A 24,379-nucleotide genomic window follows, 5' to 3' on the forward strand; every position below is an offset into this window, starting at 1 on the left:
ACGGCAGATCCCTCGCCCTTCCCAAGCCGGAGTTTACAGTAGTGACTGATGCGTCCCTCCTGGGAAGGGGCGGCCACATGGGAGAGGCGGGAATCAGGGGCCTCTGGTCTCCGGCGGAGTCCAAGCTCCATATCAACCTTCTGGAGCTTCGGGCGATCCGACTTGCACTGAAGGCATTCCTTCCCTCTGTCCAAGGGAGAGTAATGCAGGTGTTCACAGACAACACCACCACCATGTGGTACTGCAACAAGCAAGGCGGGTGGAGTCGTGGACCCTATGTCAGGAGGCTCTGCACCTCTGGACATGGCTGGAACAGGGCGTTTTCCTGGTGGTTCAACACCTGGCAGGTTCTCTGAAAGCCAGGGCGGACGAACTCAGCCGCATGTGCATGATGGATCACGAATGGCGTCTTCACTCGGAGGTGGCGCAAGGTCTCTTTCAGCAGTGGGGAGAGCCTTGGTTAGATATATTTGCCACCGAAGAGAACGCGCAATGTCATCCGTTTTGCGCGTTGGAATTTACAAGGCGGCACTCGCTCGCCGACGCTTTTCATCATGAGTGGAGTTGCGGTCTGTTGTACGCCTTTCCACCTATACCACTTCTGCCCAGAGTGCTGAAGAAGATCAGGCGCGACCGGGCACAAGTCATTCTTGTCGCCCCGGACTGGGCTCGAAGAGTATGGTATCCCGAGCTACTCAGTATGAGCATCGATATCCCGATCCGACTGCCTCTTCGGGAGGATCTTCTGTCGCAGCAGCAGGGGACGGTCCTCCACCCGAACCTGTCCAGCCCCCACCTCTTTGCGTGGAGATTGAGCGGCGGCAGTTGATTCCTGGAAAAAATTTGTGGCATGGTGCACAGCAAAGGCTGTGGATCCCCTTTCTGCCCCTCTTTCTAAGGTCCTTTTGTTCCTTCTTTCTTTGGCCTGGCAGGGCTCTGCGCTGGGCAATATCAAAGGTTACCTTTCTGCCATTTCAGCCTTTCTCAGGCTTCCTGATCAGCCCTCTCTTTTCAAGTCTCCAGTTGTAAATAGATTTCTCAAAGGCATTACACACCTTTTCCCTCCTATTCCGTTTGTGATGCCACAGTGGGACTTGAATATGGTTCTTACTTATCTTATGTGTGCTCCTTTCGAGCCCCTTCACAACTGTCCTCTTCGTCTCTTGACCTTGAAGACTGGCTTCCTGTTTGCCATCACCTCCGCTAGGCGGGTGAGTGAGCTCTAGGCTCTTTCTTGTAAACCTCCGTTTCTGTCGGTCCATCCGGACAAGGTTGTGCTCAGGCCCCGTCCTTCCTTTTTGCCAAAAGTTGTTACAGCTTTTCACATTGGGCAGACCATTACCTTGCCCACCTTCTTTCCGCCTCTGCATCCTTCCAGGGAGGAAGAAAGGCTCCACCGTCTGGACCCAAAACGTGCGCTCTCATTTTATCTCAACTGCACACAACCGTTCCGGGTAAAATGACCAACTCTTTGTTGGCTACGTTGGCACCAAGAAAGGTCGGGCAGTACACAGGAGGACTATCTCCCGCTGGGTTGTCTTGTGTATCAAAGCCTGTTACTCTTTGGCTAAAAAAGTGCCTCCGGTGGGGCTGCGTGTTCATTCCACTAGAGCAACTGCAGCCACTACTGCATTGGGACGAGGTGTCCCCCTGCAAGCATCTGTCAGGAAGCGACGTGGGCCTCGCTGTACACGTTTACTAAGCATTATTGCCTGGACAGCAATGTCTGGAGAGACGGCTTCTTTGGCCGTTCTGTTCTCCGGGACTTCTTGGTGTGATCTTGGTTCGCAGACCCATCACCGGGGTTGGTATTGCTAGGGTATCTATTCTAAGGTAAGGAATCTATCACTATGTGTTTCTTTCAGATGAACAAGTTACTTACCTTCGGTAACGATATATCTGTAAGAAACATTAGTAGTGATAGATTCCTTACCGCCCCACCCATCCTCCCCGTTCTGCAAACTGATTTCTAGGGTTAAGGTCATCCCTTTCAGGGCCCTAGTTTCAATGCACCAGTGGTCAGTATCTTGCATGGCTTTGCGTTCCTGGTGTGGAAAGTCCTGTACAGAACTGACGTCAGCGCGCGTGGGCGCGTCTAAGTAGCGCCCGCAACGTCATCTCGGTGACCACGACGCCAACGAAGGACGCGGAGCCGCACGACGCCACCGACCGACGCGCAGGGGTACTGCTGACGAAAACTTTCCGGATCCAGTCTGAGGCCTGGGGGTAATTCTAAGGTAAGGAATCTATCGCTACTAATGTTTCTTACAGACATATTGTTACCGAAGGTAAGAAACTTGTTCTTCATGTGGGCGTCCAACAAGCAACATGTTACCATTTTCAAGTACCACCTCCCACCCTGAAACCCCAACTCTCCCCCTCCTCCTTTTACACCCCCCCCCCCCCCCCCCCTTACCACCACCACCACCACCACCACCCATCACCCATGTGTGGCCATCCTCCTGGTAATTGCATGTCCGCACAACTTATATACCCCTTCTGGCCAGTTTACCTCCGAACTGCAAGAACTGCCTGTGGACATTTTGGTCTGTAACAATATTTCCAGCAGCTGGGAATCTCACAATGCTCCTAATTTGGGCCATTTTGTTTGTTGATGTTTATTCATATTTTATGCACCAGAGTAAAAAAATATTTGCAGTCTTCTGATCTGGCACTCTTCTTTTTTTTTTTTGTGTTTTTTTTTTTTTGAGTGGATAAAGGACTAGTTGACCATTTTGGGATTTTAGATTAAGAACCTTTAGGGCATTAGTCCATCACTGGCTGTATATGTTTCGTTCTGGTCTGTACATAGCAGGAATATTCTGCCCATGGTGATACAGCATGTCTTATTCCCAATCATGACAAGAGATTGTAGAAACAAAATAGCAGCTTATTTATTTATGTTTGTTTCATTACACAAGATGTCTGTTTGCTTAGCTCCTCCACACAACATAATTTTAACTTGATTTCACTGGCTTCATTCTAGAATGGTGCTTCAGCTAACATTTCAAATAACAAGGGAAATACTGCATTGCACGAGGCAGTAAAAGGGAACCACGAGGTTGTGGTGGAGGTTCTTCTTCGCTATGGAGCCTTGGTCCACGTCTGGAACAAACAGCAGCGCACACCCATGGACTATGCACATGAGGTACTGCAGCCATCTTCCATCTTATAACGTGTTGAGTCATATTCCTCCACCTCCCGATGTACTCCTCAGCTGTAGGCCAAATGGTATTTATGCACATCTATATTTTAAGGTGAAATGTTAGTACTTTTTAGCCTTCTGTATTGTGAATATTGAACTGTCAACAAGAGGCACATGCACATCAATATCACAATGATCATATGATTTTGACATGCTAAGGATTCACAAAATGTCATTTTTATTTGCATCTAGGAGTTCTTTCAGGTACCCACATTTTCTCCTTTGCATCCGATAGGGAGATGAACCTTTGTATCTTTGTTTACTCTGTGTAATTATTTTTGTGAAGGTTGAGTGAATTTTATGTAGCACAATGTTCACCTTCACCTGGCAATGAGTTCAAATTAGGAATGCCAGGTTTTTAAAGCTTTCTTAAACTTCAGATTGTTGAGACCTCCTCTGAGAGGTCTGGAAAGTACAATTAAAAGTTAGCTGCATGAATACGGGCATACTGAATAAGGGCGCAAAAAGCGAATCCACCTACCCGTATAACAGCATGGTAGAATCTCAATGGAAAAAGTAAAGGACATCTAAGGGTAGAGGGCTCCAATTTAAAAAGTAAGTTACAGATGAACCATGTGTCTGTATTCTAAAAGACATAGTGAAAAAAGGCAAACATGCAATAAAATAATTTTTCTCAATAATAAACACCAATATGGTTGAGCTATCACAGGTGTCAAATCTTCAATTTCACCTAGTTTCAAAGGTAGGTGAGCAGCCACATTCTGGACCATATGCAGACATGATAGTGACTTTTTTTTTTAATAGTCCCAAGTATACATTATCTTAATTGAACCTGAAGTAAAGGGACATGGTTACACTTGTTTAAAAGGGAGAAAGGGAATATGTTTAATACGGTGTAATTGAAAGAAGCAACTCTTGTGAGACCTCTGTGATCTCTAGATAAAAGCACAAGTGAGAGTCCCTTGGATCCAGGTCGGGGATTCATATTCCATAATGTAGAATGCATAGTTGTCAAAAACATCGCTAACATGTTCAAGTTGATTGATGGAAAGCCACCTTCAGATAGTTGACAGAGTGACTCTTATGTCAACTGTGGTCGAAGGACTCCCAGATGTGAGGCTGAGAGAAAGATGGATTTTGTCAGCATGCGTAAAACACTTGACAGCAAAAGACTGGAGCAGGGTCATAAGAGAACACTGTTAAATATTCCACAATCCTGGAGATCTCATACATAGATTTCCCTCCTGAAGAGGTTAAACTGCAGCAGCAGTAAACATTCACCTCCAAAGAAGGGAAAAGGTTGAACATTAATGACTGGCATGAGATGGGTTAAGACTACTGTGCTTTGCGCATACCTGTGATGCAGCTGTGCTGCAAACAAAGTGTGCTCCATCTTAGCTGCTCTGGACAGCCTTTAAATAAGGCTAATGGCTAAGGTAGACTGCCTCTGAACACTATGTAAAGGCAAGGTAGAGTTGCATGATGGTGTTAAACATCACCTAACTGCAAGAAGTTGAAAAGTGACAAAATGAACATCAAATTTAGGCTGGCCAACCCCTCTGGAGTTCTTTTCGGCTCCACAGGTTCGGCAGGTGCCACAACTGGATTCCCCCTGGAAGGTCTGTCCTCTGTGCCAGCCAAGCCATTAGATTTGTTCCTGAATTCCAAAGGGCTCCGGTCGCGAGACTGCAACCTTCCCATAGCTGGTCCCAGTGACATTGTTCCCGGTGCTACCTACCTCATTGTCATACCCGACTCCAATACAGAGCTGGACAGGCGTTGCTCGATGTTGATTCCGGCGGTGGCCAGAACTCAAACTTCAGTCAGAGCCAGGACCTACTTTCTTCGAAAGGCCTTGTAGGGAGTACGATTGGAAGGGATCTGAGCAAAGAGAACTAGTACGAGGAACTGGTGGAGGCCAGTGGTTTGGACACCTCCCCAGACCCACTTATTTTTTTCTCCTAGTTTGGCTTCAGAGGAAGGGCCTTCCTTTGTCATGGTGGTGAGGAGGGCAGATGAGGTCCTGGATCTAATGCTGCCCTCAGTGGCTGTCAAGACAAACGGTTTGACTGAGGTGCTTCAGCTGGGAGTCGTCCCACAGAACCTCTCCTCCCATTTAATGAAGCCCTTACAGATGTCGTGCTCGGGACATAGGTCGAGCCCTTCACAGGCACTCCTGTGCACAAAGCAATTACACGCCACAGCCCCCTTGCTCCTAGCGATCAGGCTTTCTTCCCCCAGCATTCCAGCTGTAGAGTCTGGTCATGCAGGCCTCCACTTCCAAAGTCAACCCTAGCATCTTCCTTACCGCATTACTGGATAGGTAATCCCAGAGACACCTTCGGCATGAGGATGTTCTCTTCTGCCAGCCTTGCACTGCTGTTGGTGAGTACCACGTGCCTGTTGGGCGGATATTTCTACTCAGTTTGGGATTCTGTTGGGCAAGTGCTGCCCATAGTATCGGAGGAGGCCCAAGCCATCCTGACCCAGGATATCGCTGATGGCGGGGACACAGCAAAGTTCACCATGAGCAGTGGAGTGAATACAACCAACTCGCTAGGCAGAGCGATTGTGTCAGTGGCCTGGCTGAGATCTACTGGCATTTCGTGGGATGTCCAGGCATCCCTTATAGACATAGCATTTAATGACACAACCTGTTTGGCGACAAGGCAGTTTAAGCACTTGAGCGCTTTAAGGACAACCGCGCCACTGCCTGGTCATTAGGACTCTACACAATCCTGCCCCAGTCCCGCTCTGCCTTATGCCCTATCCATGGCTACAGTAGGGGCTACCAACCGCTTCCATTCCCGCCCAGCCACTAAGGCCAATAGATCTCCCAGTCCTGTCATGGCTGCGGACACAGTTCACCAATCCCTGTGGGACCCAAGGCTAGAAGTCTGCCCAGTCTGACAAACCACTCTCCACCACTCCAGCAGCCGCAGCCTCCAAATCCCTTCAGTTTTCCCTCTTGCCATCATGGGCAACTGGTCAGCGAAAGGATCCAGCACCACCTGTCCCACTGGTAGTCCATACATTGGACAAATGGGTGCTCCAAACTGTTCAGTGGGGTTGCACCCTTCTATTCACCGGAATCCTGCCAGCCATTCCACCATCCTCAGATCAGCTCTCTGAGGACCACCTCTTCCTGCCCTGTCAGGAAGTGCAGGCTCTTTTGGCCAAGAACAGAGAGGGTGCAGGCATCCGAAGGAGGTCTTGGTTGCTTTTCACACTACTTTCTGGTTGCCAAAAAAGAGGGAGCCCTCTTCCCTATAGAAGAACTGCAGCCTCTCAACTACTTTCTGAAGAAGGAGAAATTCAAGGTACTCATGTTATCTTAGGTCCGTCTGACCTGGTCCCTGGAGACTGGATGGTAGTGCTGGACTTGCAGTGCGTCTATTTTCACATACCCATCCGGTGCCTTCCCACAGGCATTACCTATTGTTTAGGGTAGGCCACGTGCACTTTCAGCTTGCTGTGTTCCCTTTCGGCCTTACCAGCGCCCCTTGGATGTTCACAGAACTGATGGTAATGGATTCAACCCATCTGCGCAGGTCAGAGTTTCCAGTCATCCCTTTCCTCAAGGACTGGCTGTTGAAGGTGAGCTCACCCCAAGCAGTCCTCTCCCATCCCCAGACTACAGCGGACCTCCTGCATTAGCTACAGTTCACTACCACAGTGCAGTAGTCACACCGGATACCCTCTCAGATGCTCGCTTTCATTGGAGCCATTCATTGCACAGTGCAGTTTCAGACCTATCCTCCGGAGCGGCGAGTCCAGGATATTCAGGCTATGTTTCCGATGTTTAAGCCTTTATCCTGGATTTAAGTGAGACTGGCTCTTAGGCTGCTGGGCCTCATGGCCTCCTTCATCCTGCTGGTAACATATGCCCACTGACATATGCAGGCTCTGCACTGGGACCTGATGTCCCAGTGGGCGCAGCATCAGGGGAATCTCTCCGACCTGATCCAGATATCCGTGGAAAGTGCAAAAGATCTGCAGTAGTGGCTGATGAACTGCAATTGGATCAACTGTAGACCCCTCTCCTTTCCCACCCAGAGCGGAATATGGTGACGGATACGCCAATCACTCCTGGGTTAGGGTGGCCATCTGGGAGAGGTGAAGATCAGAGGACTCTGGTCCCTGGCAGTCTCTCAGCTCCAGCTCAACCTGCTGGAGTTCTGAGTGATTTTCCTGGCATTGAAAGCCCTTATTTCTCCCATCAAGGAAAGGCTAGTTCAGGTGTAGAGAGACAACACCACCGCCATGTTGATATTGCACAAGCAGGGCAGGATGGGGTCATGGGTCCTGTGTCAAGAGGCTCTGCGTCTCTTGACATGGCTGGAACGTCAGGATATTTTCTTGGTCATACAACACCTGGTCAGATCTCTGAACTCTATGGAGGACAAACTCAGCCATTGATTCCTCCTGGATCACAAATGGCTTCTCCGCCCAGAGGTGTAGTGGAAGGTCTCTTCTACAACTGGTGAGAACCTTGGCTAGATCTTTTTGCCACCATCCAGAACTCGCAATGTAAGCACTTCTGTGTGCTGGAGTTTCCGAAACGGCTCTCTCTGAGACTCATTTCCCCTCTACTGGAGTTCAGGACTCCTGTACCCCTTTCTGCCGATACCACTCCTGTTGAGATTTCTCAAGTAGATCAAGAATGACCAAGCCCAAGTTATCCTAGTGACCTGGATTGGGCAACGAGAGTCTGGTATCACGAAGGCCTGAGCTTGAGCATCTCTCCTCCTATCAGGCTGCCCCTTCGGGAGGATCTTCTGGCACAGCAACAGGGCAGGGTCCTGTACCTGAACCTGCATACTCATCTACATGCATAGACATTGAGTGGCAACAGTTGAAGGTGTTTGAACTCCCTCCCGAAGTATGCAGTGTCATTCTGGCAGTCAGGTGTCCCCACACTAAAACAATTTACGCCTGCGGGTGGGACAAACTTGTGGCTTGGTGTACTGCCAAATCCATTGATCCTATGTCTGCACCCTTGTCTGAAGTCATTTTGTTTGCCTTTTCCCTTGCCCAGCAAGGCCTTTCTTTGGGCACAGTTATAGGGTCCCTTTTCTCCATATCGGCCTTACTCAAGTATTGGAACTTTCATAGATTCCCATGCTTGAATCATTCCCCGTCGTCGAGATGGGAATCCCCGGTATACATAAAATAGCAATAGAAACCATTACAAAAAAAGAAACTAGGCCTAGGCCCATTCTAGTTTTGTAACATATCCACCTCTTTTTGTAAAAGAGACCAAATCAAATAAACAACCAATCCGATTAGCCTCACCCTCTAGAACCTTCCTGAGAGAACCTCAGACCCTCAGATTTTCTATTGCACGTTGTGCAAGGGAGTCTCCACTCAGCTCTGCTCAGTTTTTTCCTGTCAACCTTATTCCTACAGTTTTTTCACCTGTTTTTTCTGCAAGACCTGCTTAGACTATGTGTCAATATGTCTGACAAGGAGAAGAAAGCCCTCTTTAAAGCGTGTGCAACCTGTGCTAAGAAGAGACTTTATGTGGAGGACAAGCACAAGGATTGCATTTACTGTCTGTACCCAGACCATAAGGCAGCAGACTGTAAGATATGCCGGACATTCTCAACGAAATCTTTGCGAGACCGTGAGGGGCATCTTTTGACCTGGTTCCAGAAGCTTAAGTCAAGGAAGTAGCCAGTCTCCAGTGAGAGTGAGGAAGCGTCCTCCACTTCATCTTCTAGGAGGTCTGTGAAAATGGGTAGGTCTTCTCCTTCACCTTCTTAAGACCGTCCCAGTAAAGCCTTGAAAAAGACCTCTCATAGGTCTGAAAGGCGTAGTCCTAGCAAATCTCCTCACCGAGGTGTAAAGGAGAGGGAAGGACTATCTGCAAGAGTGACATCAGAGAGGACGTCCAGCTCAGTTCCTCCATCTTCTCCTGCAGTGCCAAAAGCCTTTAAAAAGCCCCCATCTGTCTCTTCTGATGGCAAGTCTGTGAAGAATATTCATTCGTTGACGACGCGGTCATCGACTCCATCAACGAAGGCTTCAGAGGTACAATCAAAGTCCTCTTCTCCTTCAGTTCTGGCTCCGTCAACGGTGATTTCCTAGTCTCCTTCGCCTACGCTGCATGGTTCAGTGTCGACGGCATCGACGCCGGTTGTGAGATCCGCAGTGGTGGCAACTCTATCGTCGGCGATGGCATCGACGACTTTGACGACGGCAGTGGTGATGACGGCACACACATCTACCACAACAACGGCAGCATCTGCTACAGTGGTGTCGACGATCTCGACGACTGTACCGTCGATGGCATTCATGTCTTCGTCAACGACCCTTACATCATCGTCGACGACCCCATCGATGAGGGAAAAAATTCCAATTATGATCAGGAAGCGCAAGATTACCCCTGAGATGACTTCCCCCAGGAGGGTGACACCTCTACCACTTGCACTCATCCTTGAAGAGGAGGAATCTGAGGAAGATGACGGGCCGTATGGGTATGCGAATAGCCCGTCTCAGTTGCACGTTAAGCGCAAGGAAACAGACTCTGAGGAAGAATACGTGGAGGAGCAGCAGTATGATCCTCCCTTAGGTTATCAAGAGGTCTACTAGCAACAGATGGTCTCTATGCCTTCCTCCACTAATGGACTTACAATTCATGCTTTCAGTCTGTAGACGGAGATTCCCAACACCATCTCTGTCTCCGTTTGGGGTGCCAGTTACAGCTGTTCCTCCTGCACTGCCTTCTACGCCTCAATTGCCACCGCCTCCACCACTGCCTGTGGCTCCAGATACACCGCCAATTGTCCCTCTCATCCAGGATGACACCTCTGATGAGGACCAGGGCAACGTCACTCTTCCAGATCCAGGCACGGAGTGGAATGACTATGTTATTCGTGATCCCGCTTCGCCTTCTCCAGCGCCAGTGGATTCTTCCCCTGGAGACATAGGGAGTTTCCATAATTTGATGGAAAGGGCTACTAAGAGATTCGAACTGCCCATGCCCCCGGTGCAGTCCAAATGTTTCCTTTATGACTTCAAAGAGCCTTACAGAAAATCCGTTCAGACCATTCCTATAGTTGGTCATGTCTGGGACGAGGGTCTAAACGTGATGAGAAGTCCTGCCATGGAAATTCCAGTACTACCTCGCCTTGAAAAGAAATATAAGGCTCTTGAGGATAGCCTGGCCTGCCTGGTCAGTCAGTCTAAACCGGACTCTGTCATCTCCCAGGCAGCCCAAAGAAAGTCCCAAAATCCTTCAGCTCCCCTCACGACACCTCCAGATAAAGAGGGTAGACGCCTCGATAACGCCGGCACAAGGTTTTCCTCCATGTCCAGCCTGATGGTCAGGGCTGCAAACGCCTTAGCAAATCTTGGTCACTACGATAGTCAGATGTGGTGCGACATTTCCCCCTATCTGGATCAATTGCCGGAAGATGCAAGAGTGGAGGCGAAAAAGATTCTTCAAGAGGGAGGGAAAACCTCTTCTGAGGTCATGGACATTGCAATGGACATTGCAACGACTGCGTTCCGCTCCCTAGCGGAAGCTGCTGTCCTTCGTCGCCTAGGTTGGCTTCGAGCTACATGGTTTGGCCCAGAGGTCCAAAACAAAATCTTGGATCTTCCCTTCGATGGGGAGGCGCTCTTTGGGAAGCACATTGATGATGCGCTCCAGGACATTAAGAAAGACACGAAGACCGCAAAGTCCTTAGGGACTAAAATACCGCAAGGTCGCCTTTCGTGGGGCCAGAGGCAGAGGCCTTCCTACCTACAGAGTAGGATACCAGCAACAACGGTATTCTTCATATGCATCAGCCTCTCAATCTTACCGCCCGCAATATAACCAGCGGCAGGGTCAATCATCCTCTTTCTCTCGATCTAACAGAAGACGACAAGGACGCCAGGGGAAGGACTCCTCTAAGCGTCAATAGCGGCTTGCTGACTCTTACTACTGATCCCTCTCCTTCTGTAACACCAGTGGGAGGCAGAATCTCCCATTACTTTCACAACTGGCGGCAATTAACATCGGATCATTGGGTTCTGAAAATCATTCAGTACGACCATACTCTGGAGTTTGTCCATGCACCGCCTTCCAAGCCCCCTCGCGCCACCGAGTCAAAATATCTTCGTGTTCTACGTTTGGAAGTCCATCAAATGCTCCTGAAAGGGGCGATAGAGCTGGTTCCTCTCTCTCAGCGGGGAGAGGGATTCTACTCCAGGTTCTTCCTGGTTCGGAAGACCTTGGAGAAGTGGTGCCCTATTCTAGAATTGAGGGAGCTCAACACCTATCTCATCAAAAAGTCATTTTGAATGGTTTCCTTGCTAGACATTCTTCGACTCCTCAACTCAGGAGATTACATGGCCACATTGGATCTAGAGGATGCATACTTCCATGTACCCATCCATCCAGCCCACAGGAAGTTCATTTGCTTCACAGTAGCCAAGAGCCACTTTTATTTCAAGTTCCTGCCATTTGGACTCAGATCTGCTCCGCCGATCTTTACAAAAGTACTAGCTCCCGTGGCAGCTTTTCTGCGAAAGCAACAGCATCAGGTTTTCCCTTACCTGGACGACTGGTTGCTAAAGGCTTCTTCCAAACATGCGGCAGAGGAATCAGTCGCGGCGGGCACACACCTTTTCAACAATCTGGGTCCTACTCTCAACACGGAAAAGTAGACTCTGTGTCCATCCAGAACAGCTCAGTTCCTGGGAGGCATTCTGGACACGTCCCTCAACAAAGCCTTTCTAACCCTAGAGAGACAAGTAAAGCTGATGGTTATGGCCTGTCTACTTATAAGAAAGCAGTCCATTTCAGTTCGCCTCTACAAGTCCCTCCTAAGGTCCATTTCTTCCTGCATTCCTCTAATTCGTCACTGCAGGTTACGGATGCGTCTCTACAGGAGGAACTAGACTTGCAGTCGCGCCAAGTGGACGGGTCCTTCAAGGACAAGATCTTCGTTACCGCGTCCATGGGGGACGCCGCATCGTGGTGGACGAACGAGGATAACATTTCTCAGGCTCTCTCCTTCAGGGTCACCCCAGCTCCTCAAATAATAACTATGAACACCTTGCTGGAGGGCTGGGGAGCGATCTTGCAAGACCTTCATATAAGCGGCCATTGGCTACCCCAACATCGTCTTCTACTTATCAATCTGCTGGAGCTCAGAGCGATTCGCCTGGCCTTGCAGGCTTTCCTCCCGCAGATAGAGCAGTCTGCAGTCCTGATACGAACGGACAATACGACTGCCATGCATTACACAAACAAAGAGGGTGGCACCAGGTCTCGCCTTCTGTCAAAAGAAGCTCAGACAATCTGGGAATGGGCGATTCAGCATGGAATATCACTAAAAGCGGAGCATCTTCCGGGCATTCTCAACGAGAAGGCGTTCACGCTGAGCCGACTGAAATCAGTCAGCCACAAATGGGAACTAGACCAGTCCACTCTGGAGCAGGTTTTTCGCCTATGGGGCTGGCCGTCCATAGACCTCTTTGCCACGCCGGCGAACAAGAAATGCCGATTCTACGCAAACAGGTTTCACAATTCAGGATCATTGGGGAATGCACTTTCATTGGCCTGGTCAGGCGCCTTTGTTTACGCTTTTCCCTCCATTCCCCTGATCCCCAGACTTCTCAGGAAGCTCAAGGCAGAACCTTGCAAGATGATTTTGATAGCTCCTGCGTGGCCCCGCCAATTTTGGTTCACAGAGCTGCATCTTCTCTCCCTGGAGCATCCACTTCCTTTGCAGCCAATTCCTTTGCTGCTGACAATGTGCCAGGACCAAGTCTGGCACCCGGATCCTCGACCCCAGCAGTTATCGGCATGGCTCCTGAGCACCGAGAATTTCTTGGTTTGATCCTTTCGGCAGAATGTTGAGACGTACTTTCTCAGGCACCGGCTCCAAGTACCAACAAATCTTACCGGCTAAAGTGGAAGCGTTTCTACCTTTGGTGCTAGCAGGAGGGCATTCATCCTCTTCCTTCTGCACCGCATGAAGTTCTTCCTTACATCCTTTTGTTAGCAAAAGCAGGGCTGGCTCACTCATCCATCAAAGTTCATCTTACCGCCATCTCTCGCTTCAGACGCACATCCTCTTGTCGGCAAGGATAATTAAACAGTTTCTCAAGGGCCTTTTTAAAGTTTTCCCTCTAGTCAAGCCCCCAGCTGCCTCTATGGCACCTTAATTTGGTTTTCAACCAGCTCATGGAGCATCCCTTTGAGCCTATTCATCGGGCGGACTTGAAATTCCTCTCCTGGAAGGTGGCTCTTCTGCTAGCCTTAACTTCGGCTTGGAGAGTAGGTGAATTACAGGCACTCACCATTCAGGAACCTTTTCACCAATTTAAAAAGGGGACAGTGATACTCCGTACCAACCCAAAGTTCATACCGAAAGTTCCTTCAGACTTTCATTTGAATGAGCCTGTCGTACTCAAAACCTTTTTACCTCAACCTACTACTCCGGCAGAGAAAGCACTCCACTCACTGGACATTCAGCGGTGCTTAAAATTCTATCTTCAACGTACTAAGGACTTCAGGAAGTCACCTCATCTCTTTGTGTCTTTCAGCGCCCCTCGTAAGGGTTTCCCCTTTCCAAGCAGTGGATTGCTTGTTGGATTACCAGCGCTATCCAGTATTGTCACCGAGCAGCTGGCAAGCCCCTTAATGATCGGGTCCGTGCTCACTCCACAAGGGCGATTTCTTCTTCGACAGCCCTCTTTGCCGGAGTTCCTATCCGGTAGATCTGCAGAGCAGCAACCTGGAGCAGTACTCATTTATTTACAAGAAATTTTTTGTGCCTGGATTCTTCAACGCAGAGTGACACAGCAGTGGGCCAGGCAGTCCTGAGTGCCCTCTTTCATTAAGTGGTGAGCTTTTCCCTTTCAACCCTCCTTCCGTCTTTCTGTTTAAGCTCTTTGCACATTTTTGAAGTTCATTTGCTGGTTTCTTCCTTTTTCCTTATGTTTACAAATGTGTTTATGTCGCGAAGGAAGAGTCTTGACTCACCGTCAGCAGGGTACAGCAGGAACGATGCGTTGCTAAGAGGCCCTCTCCCCACAGGGGTGACACCCCTGCGTGCTCATAAAACACCGCATGTATGTCACCCTTCTAGGGGGAAGGGTAAAAAGGGAGAAAAGAACCAAAACGAAATAATCTACTGCTGGCAGGCTCAGGCACGGGAGGTCCTTGCTAGATACTCATTCTCTGGTAAGGTCCACCCCAAGAAGCCCTGCAGGTGGGACAGAAGCACACAACACATCAGACGCGCGCTCTGCTCCTAACCCCCCCTTCTCTAGCTCCCCTCCCCGCTTAGACACTTACTTTGGCCAGTCCTTGCTTTTCCCTTAGGTCTGCAGGTTGAAGAAACACACGTCTTAGTACAGTACTAAATGGTAGGAATGTTAATAGTACTTATCTGCAGTGAGGGAATACGGGATCTTCCTTGGTTACCTCACCAGGAAGTCTTCATGAATCTCGGCATGCCCATCTACCGGCGTCTCCCGGGTGTCCTTGGGGAGTCGGCTCGGTAGGGAAGCACGTCCCCGAGAGGGTAGGGAGGAAGGGAACAGAGAGCCGCGCTTTCGCGGTAAGTTGGGGGGTGTGCGGTCGTCACCGCGATGCAAAGGGGGAGTAGCGGTTTGTAATCCGGTAGTGAAAAACCATAGAACCGGGTAACGCGTAGAGCGCGTCACCACCAGGTAGGCGAGTGTGTACCACGCACCCGCCCTTCACTCCGGGAATGGGAGCAGCGCTCACCACAGTGGGGCTCGAGGGTTTTCAGTTCCTTGCCGCGCTCTGGAAGGGCGGCAGTGGTGAACACGGGCCAAACGCCCGCGAAGAATCCGGGAAGTGGAGAGGTCCGTTCCGATGCCGAACTTCTCGCTCCGTAGCAACGAGGCCAGTCAAAGGGATCTCCGTCTGAGACCCGGAAGTACTGAAAGTGACAAGCCCCGCGTTACCGGTAGGCGGAGCTTATAAAGGCCCCGCGCGACTCACCCGAGGAGTCTGGGAAGTGTAGTTCTAGTCGGGCTCAAACCTACGCTGCGCCTCAGCTATCTCCTCCGTCCCTGCACCCTGACAGTTTAGTTACCATTGACTTTCGGTTTTAATAATTAATAATGGATAAATAAGGAATTAAGGTTAAATAAATGTGCTCATAACTGCTAGCTACTCTGATTCAAGAATGGGAATCTATGAAAGTTCCAATACTGGAATAAGAAAACAAGTTACTTACCTGTAACTTTGGTTTTCCAGAATTGGAAACTTTCATAGATTCCCATGCGACCACCCTCCTCCCCTGGGAAAGTTCAGCCTTCAGCATCTTCAGTTATATGATTACACAACGGCTACAAATATCTGAGGGTCTGAGGTTCTCTCAGGAAGGTTCTAGAGGTTGAGGCTAATCTGATTGGTTGTTCATTTTATTTGGTCTCTTTTACAAAAAGCTGTGGATATGTTATAAAACTAGAATGGGTTTCTATTGCTATTTTATGTATACCGAGGACTCCCATCTTGACGACTGGGAATGATTCAAGCATGGGAATCTATGAAAGTTTCCAATACTGGAGAACCAAATTTACAGGTAAGTAACTTGTTTTCATCCTGGGGTCGCCAGATCAACCCTCTGTGTTTGTCACGTGTGGTGACTTGTTTCCTGAAAGGTGAACAGCACATGTTCCCCCTTCACCTTTCATCATGCCCAAATGGGACCTGAATTTAGTCCTCACCTTCTTAATGTCCTCACTACTTGAGCCCTTTGCACAGCTGCCGTCTGAGACTGCTGACCATCAAAACCGATTTCCTTGTAGCTATAACATCTGTAAGGAGGGTTAGCAAATTGCAGTCACTTTTAGTTCAACCCTGTACAAAACCGTTTTCCTAGATAAACTGCTCCTTAGGATACATGCTTCGTTTTCCAAAGGTGGTTACATCTTTCCAAGTCAAGTGGAATATCATACTGCTTAATTTCTTCACACACTCGCATCCTACCAAGGAAAAGGAGAGACCACTGTTTGGACCCAAAATGAGCACTGTCATTTTACATCCATCGTGCCAAAGACTTCCGGGTGGGCGATCAGCTCTTTGTTGGTTTTACGGGTAAAAATAAAAGCAAGGAAGTTCACAAGAGAACCATCTCCAGATGGATTGTCCTCTGTATTAAAATCTGTTGCACAATGGCTAAAAAGCAGCCCCCTGTCGGCTTAAGAGCTCATTTGGCCAGAGCTAAAGCTGCGACCCCTGTGTTAGCTAGGCTGCAACCACTGTGTTAGCTAGAGGAGACCCAGTTCTGGATATCTGTCAGGCAGTTATGTTGGTATTGCCGCTCACAGATCAGTTGACTGGGGGCGAGTGCTTGCAATGTTCAACACTGTCCATCATCCCCTTAGGTTTTGCTTTGTTCGCCCTAAGTTGGCAGGGTATGCCCAGATGTGGGTCCCTTGCTCACTTTACCACTGGATTCAAGCTAGCCTGGCTGATGACGGCTGATTAGCCAGAAACCGGTCCCAGGATGCTTGTTTCCGGTCCAGGGAAGACATGGCTTGGCAGTTCGGGCTGGACTGTTCCCATGAGGCACAGGGTCAGACTGATTTGCATATGGCCATGTCTGAACTGGGGTGGCGGAGTGAGCTAGAGAATGATGATGGATTAAACCCAGATCAGTTGACTGGGGGTGAGTGCTTGCAATGTTCAACACTCCGCCCATCATCCCCTTTGGTTTTGCTTTGTTCGCCCTAAGTTGGCAGGGTATGCCCAGATTTAGGTCCCTTGCTCACTTTGCCACTGGATTCAAGCTTGCCTGGCTGATGACGGCTGATTAGCCAGAACCCGTTCCCAGGATGATTGTTTCCGGTCCAGGGAAGACATGGCTTGGCAGTTCGGGCTGGACTGTACCCATGAGGCACAGGGTCAGACTGATTTGCATATGGCCATGTCTGAACTGGGGTGGCGGAGTGAGCTAAAGAATGATGATGGATTAATCCCAGATCAGTTGACTCGGGGTGATTGCTTGCAATGTTCAACACTCCGTCCATAATCCCCTTTGGTTTTGCACAGTGGCTAAAAAGCAGCCCCCTGTCGGCTTAAGAGCTCATTCGGCCAGAGCTAAAGCTGCGACCCCTGTGTTAGATAGGCTGCAACCAATGTGTTAGCTAGAGGAGACCCAGTTCTGGATATCTGTCAGGCAGTTATGTTGGCATTGCCGCACACATTTGCCAAACACTACTGCCTAAACAGTTGGGTCCGCTTGATAGGCATTTCATCAATTTGGTCCTCCAGGACTTCTTAGGATAATGCAGTCCACAGACTCGCCTCCTGGAAGAGGTTGCTTTGATATCCATTCTAAGGTAAGGAATCTGCTTCTAGAAGCCTCTATCAGATGAACAAGTTACTCACCTTTGGTAACGCTTTATCTGGTAGAGAGTAGTGGACCCTCCCAACCACCCTGCTTCTGCAAACTGATTTTGTTAGGCACACTAGTACATCAATATTCTGTCGTGACACCATGCTTCTGGCGAGGAAATGTCATGTTAAGTAGCTGATGTCATCACTCAGGGGTGGCGCCCATGGCAGATGACGACGCCGGCCCCAACACGGAGCCAATTCATGCCACCTACCGGCATGCAGAGATACTGTTTGAAAATGTCCGGATCCAGTCTGACGCCTGGGGAATATTCTAAGGTAAGGAATCTGCGACTAGATAGTCTCTAACAGATAAGGCGTTAGCGAAGTTCTTCTAGCCCAAACGACTGGTATCATCATACAACCACTCAAGGTTTGTTATAGAAACCTCCACAGATGTTTCTATAACAGTCTTAAAATAATCTGAGTCATCTGTTTGGAGTGGTACTAGAATATTGATCAGAATATCTTTGGACATAAAAATTGTGTCCTAAATATCATTTACAAAAATATTGCACCAGTGGATTTAATGATACAAAATCTAACCCAAGTGGGATGATATTTCTGTAGACCTTATTTGGGCCACTATATTTATGGCAGACGGTATATCTGTGTACAGTATAATGATATTCAAACCACCATTACGTCATCTTCATATACCATTCCCTGCAGCTTTGCACAACCTTATCGGCAAGAATTGAAGACGTTAAAGGGAGCTGCTCCACTGTTTGTAAGACTAATGAAACTGGACTCCCAGTTCCACAGCTCAGTTGAGGTGTCCAGTTTACGAACATTTTAATGAAAGAGGACACGGATTGGGTTTGGCAATCAATGTGTGGCATTCGGTAGTGTTTTCCAGAAATCTCTATTATGCGGGTTTACTGAACATTCTAAGAAGCTTTTTGTAAAATCTAAAATTACGTTTTTTGTTTGCTGTGTTTGTCGTCTTTCTGACAGTAATTTGAAATGTGTTTACACCTCAGTTTCTGTTGTCAGATTTATAAAGAACTGTAACTGAGCCGGTTGTATACTTTTTTTGTTTAGTAATTAGAAACATAGGTACAGTATACAACAATAGTCATAAGAAAGTAGCCAAGAATTAGCAAACAGAATAAATAAATTAAATGAATAAATGACCCAAGAATGTAGTCATTAATATAAAAGTACTCCAAAAGGGGAAAAGCAATAAGAAAGAGCTGTACCTAATAATACAATAGCATTGTATACTTTCACGTTAGCCTTTGACCCTTGCGCACAGGCGAGCTAGGAGATTTATTCATTACAAAGTGATTATCTCGGGATGTAAACCACCATTGGAAAAGGAATGCACGTCTAGAATGTCTTTTATCTTTGTTACACAAAGGTTTTTTTGAGCAGTTTTGGGGAGCGCAGGTATTAATTTTTATTTACATTTTTTGTATTTGTTTAAGAATTCTAAGATTATGAAGCTACTACAAGCTGCCTCCGAAAATGGAACCTCTGTACCAGTGGAAGAACCAGTAACAACAAATAGTCAGAGGCACAATGCCAAGATAAGGAAGAAAAGTAAGCGTTTCTTTTCATAGTCCATGCTTCCCGCCTGATGTTGTACTCCATGCCTGCACTTAGGAAGGTGTTTGTGGCCATTAATTAAGAAAGAAAGGTTGTGTAAGTAGATACCACTGTGAGTGGATAACTGGTATAGATAGCCTGGGGTTAATCTTCCCAGCCTAAAGATTATCTGCCCAAGGTCAAGGTTATGTCCTCAAGTGTAAACCTCTGAGAAGCCCGCTAGTGCTAATGAAATTTAAAAAGGGGTTGTGGGATTGTAATGTTAGCTTGTGACAATGATTTGTTTTCTGTGATTGTTATTTAGAAGGTTTCTTGTGTACAGTTGTAGTAGCATTTTTTTATATATATAAATATATATTGAGGTGTCTAATTCTGTTGTGTTGTATTTGTACCTCACTTTATGCCTGATATTTTCTGTTTCAATTCGAAAAATTGTCAATGAAAAGAGAAATAGACAGTTGGTATTATGTGGAATATCAAACTAAGCCCAATTAATTTTCGGTTTGACTTTGGCGCAGTTGTAATCAACGTTAATTCACCTCAATGCCATGTATGAGTAGCGCTCTTTGACCAGCAATAACATCTTAGGTTTGACGCAACCTTTGTACCTAACCTGTCAACAGACTCCTATATGGTTCTAAGGAAACTGCCAACGTAAATAGAGCTGCAGGAGTCATGTTCACTTTGTCATGGCTGCTTGTTTTCATGATCGCTGCGGTCAGCGTAGCAAGGGCAGTGCAAGCAGTAACAGCCTCCCCAGGGGTCAGCCTAAATCTGGAAATTCTTGCAATAGCTCCTGCCTGAAATATGTGGCAACTTTGACCTCTGTTACGCCATTCTGCCTCTGGACATGAGGACACAGAGATGCATAAAGATGCCACCGCTGCATTCTTTTCTCGGTTCCTCTTTTTTCCACAACCATTAAAGCAGATGCGGAAATCCGCTGCTACTGAGTCTTTTCACCAAAGTCTTGAACAAACTTAGACAGTGTGTAGGTATGTCACCCTCGAAGACAACTGGTCTCAAGCCGTGCTGTGCATGTGCATGTTGGAAGCAGATGTCATTGACGGACCCACACAACATTGGCTTATAGTGCCTCGGGATCAAGCAGGACTCCAAGTCATGGTACTAGGGTTCCATGAGACTCTGTAAGGCCATTAGGGAGAAATAGGCCAGCCTCTAGGTCGCAGAATACAGGAACTGAGGCTGGTGTTGGTAAGATTGCCCTCGCCAGGTAGGTCTAATGTCAAGTCAAAAGACAAATCTTAAGGGTTAGTCAAGGAAGAAACACAAAAACATAACCAAAGCTCCTTGACATCTAGGCACTCCCAATCCATGGAGCGATTGCACAGTTGGTGATCTCGCACTTAGTCTGTCCTCTGTGTCCAACTTCAGTTCATGCCAAACTAGAAGCTAATGTGCTTAATTTCTGTTGGAAGCTACCCGCTCTGTAGCAGGTTACAAACTTCAGGGAGGCAATGCTGCAGATATTGAAGTTCATCCGGGTTCCTTGTAGTGTGCCTTTCTGGGCCATGGATCCATTGGAACCTCCTGTTGAACTTCCGTTGGTAGGCCCTGTCTCCTTGCTGACTGTCTCTGGCCAAAGTCAGCCTACTCTGTCAATGGTTCTGTATTGTGCCTTAATCTTTATGATGCAAGCCCTGCCTTCTGGTCTTTTGTCAGCTCAGAGTCCTCTACCAGTTCTAGCCTTGAATCTGGAACCATCTCCAGCTAAATCTCCCCTATCTTCCCCCACCCCCCTCCGCCCTCCCCCTTCTGTATCAATAGTTGTACTAGTAGAGGGTGGAGGGCGTTTTTGGGGCAGATTTGAACCATCATGCTTCTGACATTAAAGACAACCACTTTGCTTATATGGCATCTTTCTTGGAAATCTCTCCAGATTTGGGGCCAGCAACAAACCCTTTATCATCCACGGGCCCTAGAGCTGATGCCCCAATCTCTGTCAACTCCACCCCTTAGGTGGGGGAGGCGAGGTGAAGCACAACTCTCAGTCCCCGCCATCTTGCAGATGGGGGAACCCAGCCAACCAAGGTGAGGCATATGCCCCCCTTCCACTGGAAGGTGGCTTAATAGGGAAGAGACCCATTGGTCCCAACTTTTTTACCTACATTTATTCATCCCTTGGAGAGCTACAACATCTCACATAAATGTAGTAATAACTGCATTGGACCTCTCCTGTAGGGAAGACCCGCTAGGATGAACATGTTGGATGTCGAAAAGGCATTTGACAAATTCTCTTGCCGGTTTTTGTGGTGGGTGATGCGGTCAATGTTTTTTGGCCCAACGTTTCTGGGGTGTGTTCTGGCTTTGTACACTTTTTTGACTGCTTGTATTGTTTGTGGGAGGTGCTTGTCAGAGCCTTATCAGATGAACAAAAGTACACAGCAAGGCCGTCCCCTCTCACCACAGCTTTTTGCGCTCTACCTTGATCCCTATATCTTCGAAAAAGACAGTTTTTCTTCCTTCCTTATACCTTCACAAATTAGATCTCAAAGTCCTTGCTAATTTAACCTCCTCCCCTTCTAGTGCCCTAACCGCTATCGTAAAGGCTGTCAAAAAGTTTGAGCAGATTCCCGGATATAAGCTTAATGTTGATAAAAAAGCAGGTGGTGAGTAATATTTCTGCTCCAAAATCAGAGCCGTACCTTACTGGGCTGTATCAGTTACTTTTCTGAGCAATATACATGAAATTAAAGGATATTTTTGAGCTTAATTACAAAACACTATTTTGAAATAATTGCTGATCTTTAAAACATGAGATCAATAACATCTAGGCCTTATTGGTAGATGTAATATTATCAAAATGGTCATACTCCCACATTATCTTTGCATTTTAGACTATGCCTTTGTATCTTTCCAAAGTCTTTTTAAGAAGGTAAGATTAAGTTTATCTGGGGATACAAATAAGCATGTTTTGCAGTACAATATACCTTCAACTTGGCCATCATATGAGAGGATTGTCACTCCCCTCTCTATCGTTATATTATATTGCTGCTTTTCCCTTTAGGCATTTCACTGTAATGGGAAGAGAGCAGTGCTTAATTTATAAAATATTAAGTGCAGGTGCTCCATTTTTTTTTATGATGCCACACCCACTTCCCCTTGCTTCACCCACATCCTCAACTGGCACTGCTGAAAGCCAGATGTAATAGTGCGAAATAATCTATCCTGCAACCCTAGGTAGTGTACGGTGGTAGGTGGTGTTCCCCACAGTGATGAAGGTTGGATAGTGATGTGGGTGGGCCACTGCTTTAATAATAGGGTTCCTCTTAAGTGGTTGTGATAGGCACCCTCAATCAAAAGGGGATAGAGGGACTCCTGCTTTGAGTTGCTTTCAGGGCAGACCCTTCCTGAAAGCAGCCTCCCAGTCTCCATTGGAACGGTGTAACTAACCCCTTACAATCCAGTAGCTCAGCCCCTCTGTACATGTTCAAACCCTGTAACACATACTAGGGGTAGTTAGATAACACTTGGATCCGCATTACATTTTGGAAAATACATATGCTACCATGGTTTAATAGTTACGTTCAGTGTTATGTCTGTTTTGGTACCTGCTTGTATAAGTTTATAGTTGTCTTTTTTAGATTCTTGCACTCGGAGGCAGGCCGCGAGTTGCATGTGGCGGCGATATCTGTAAAACACCACATAACACAATATTGGATAACTGCTCACAAAACTATGCTGTGGCCTCGTGAAGGCAAAGTTAAAATAAATTATGAGGAACTCAAGTTGCAGATCTGAGATCCCTCGCTTCAGCTGCTACGTTGCTTTGCTGGAATGCAACCAACCTTGGTTTTGCAGTTTTTTGTTTTTTTTACATATACGCAAACTCGACCTGAAGGTATTGGAGCGCTACATGAGCACCAGATACGTTACACAAGGAGATGTTAATATTTGGTAGGCACACTCAGATTAAGTGATTTGCCCAGAATTACAGGATGTTCAGTTGATTCCATTTCATTTATGCAGCGCTTAATACCTGCATCTGATAGAGACTACTAGCCGCAGATTCCTTAACGTAGAATTATCCCTAGGCATGAGACTGGACTCAGAAAACTGTCTTGCCCAGCATCTCTGCGCGCTGGAATTGGTGGTGGGGGGGGGGGGGGGGGGGCGGCGGTATCACGCGACTCCGCCCTGATGTCTTCCGCGGGTGTGATGTCAGCGAGGTCACATAAGCCCCACCCCGGCGCAGATCCGGATCGTGTCCCTGGCCTGTTTTCAGGCCTTCTTTTCACGTCTTGCGTTTCTTTTTTGAGAGCAGTGTGCGAATGCCTTCGGGTTTTAAGACGTGCTCGTCTTGCGCACGCCAGATGTCGGCGACGGACGCTCACCCCATTTGTATGTGGTGTTTGGGGCAGCACCATAACTCCACGGACTGCGAGGCTTGTCAGCAGATAAAGCCGAAGTCCCGGCGGGAGCGCCGGATGAAGCTCCTTTCAGCCCGCATGTCCAGGACGGCGTCGTCACCGCGTCCATCCCCCACGGAAGGGTCCAGGAACCACTGCTTCCGTCTCCGACATGGTCCTCCTCAGAGGCCGCAGGGGCGTCGCTCGCCCTTTGGTAAGTGTTGCAGTTTGTCCACGAGGCCCGGTCCCTGCCCTATGGGGAGCGCAGGTGCTTCGCGAGTCGTGCGGCCTCAAGCGTCGCCACCCTACCCGCCGTTTCCCGGTGTGGGGGCATCCAGAGTCCAAATGGAGGCCTATGCTGCGGCCCTGCAGGCCTCCTTTGCTCCTCCTCCCCTTCCTGGGACGTCCACGGATCCCTTGTCATGCGCGGGGCCATCTGAGTCGCCGGCGGCTCCGGCCCTGGCGTCAACATGTTCGGCTCCAGGTTTTGGGGGTGTGGTGTCGTCGGTGTGCGGCCCTACGGGGTTCCCTCCTTCGGCCCAAGGCGCCTCTGCCTCACCGCAAACCCCCTTAGGGGTCCCTGTGATGTCGCGGGAGGTTGCTGGGACTCGTGGCGAGTCCTCCTCGGTCCTCTGAGCAGGCGGCGGCCTTGTCCGAGGCCGAGCTGATGCCGCTCAGGCGCCAGTGGCTGTCGGCCCTGGCGGCGCCGCAGGGGCTGGCTGGGGGCTGGGTGCGTCCCGGGTCCCCCTCGTTTCTCCACGCAGGCGGCTGCCTCGTCGGAGGTAGAGTCGGCGCCTTTTCGGCGTCGTTCTTTAGCCGCCCCTGCCCCGACCCCGCCCCATTCCCCCCTGCGCCAGGGGTGGTGGAGGTCGTCTCGGCGTCCCCTTCGGCGCCAGTCGACATCAAGCTGGCGCC

General features: G+C 48.4%; 1 protein-coding gene across 6 annotated transcripts in view; it reads left to right on the plus strand.

The window, feature by feature from the left end:
• Positions 1-24,379, plus strand: part of ANKRD27 (ankyrin repeat domain 27) — a 595,879-nt gene that overhangs the window by 494,037 nt on the left and 77,463 nt on the right. For all 6 annotated transcript variants that reach the window (XM_085639132.1, XM_085639135.1, XM_085639137.1 and 3 more), the window contains 2 exons: positions 2,987-3,148; positions 18,974-19,088. In XM_085639132.1, coding sequence (XP_085495258.1) covers positions 2,987-3,148; positions 18,974-19,088 — 277 coding nt within the window. The remainder of the gene's footprint in view (positions 1-2,986; positions 3,149-18,973; positions 19,089-24,379) is intronic.

This window comes from Triturus cristatus, chromosome 12 (assembly GCF_964204655.1).
Source record: "Triturus cristatus chromosome 12, aTriCri1.1, whole genome shotgun sequence".
In the NCBI taxonomy this organism is placed as follows: domain Eukaryota; kingdom Metazoa; phylum Chordata; class Amphibia; order Caudata; family Salamandridae; genus Triturus; species Triturus cristatus.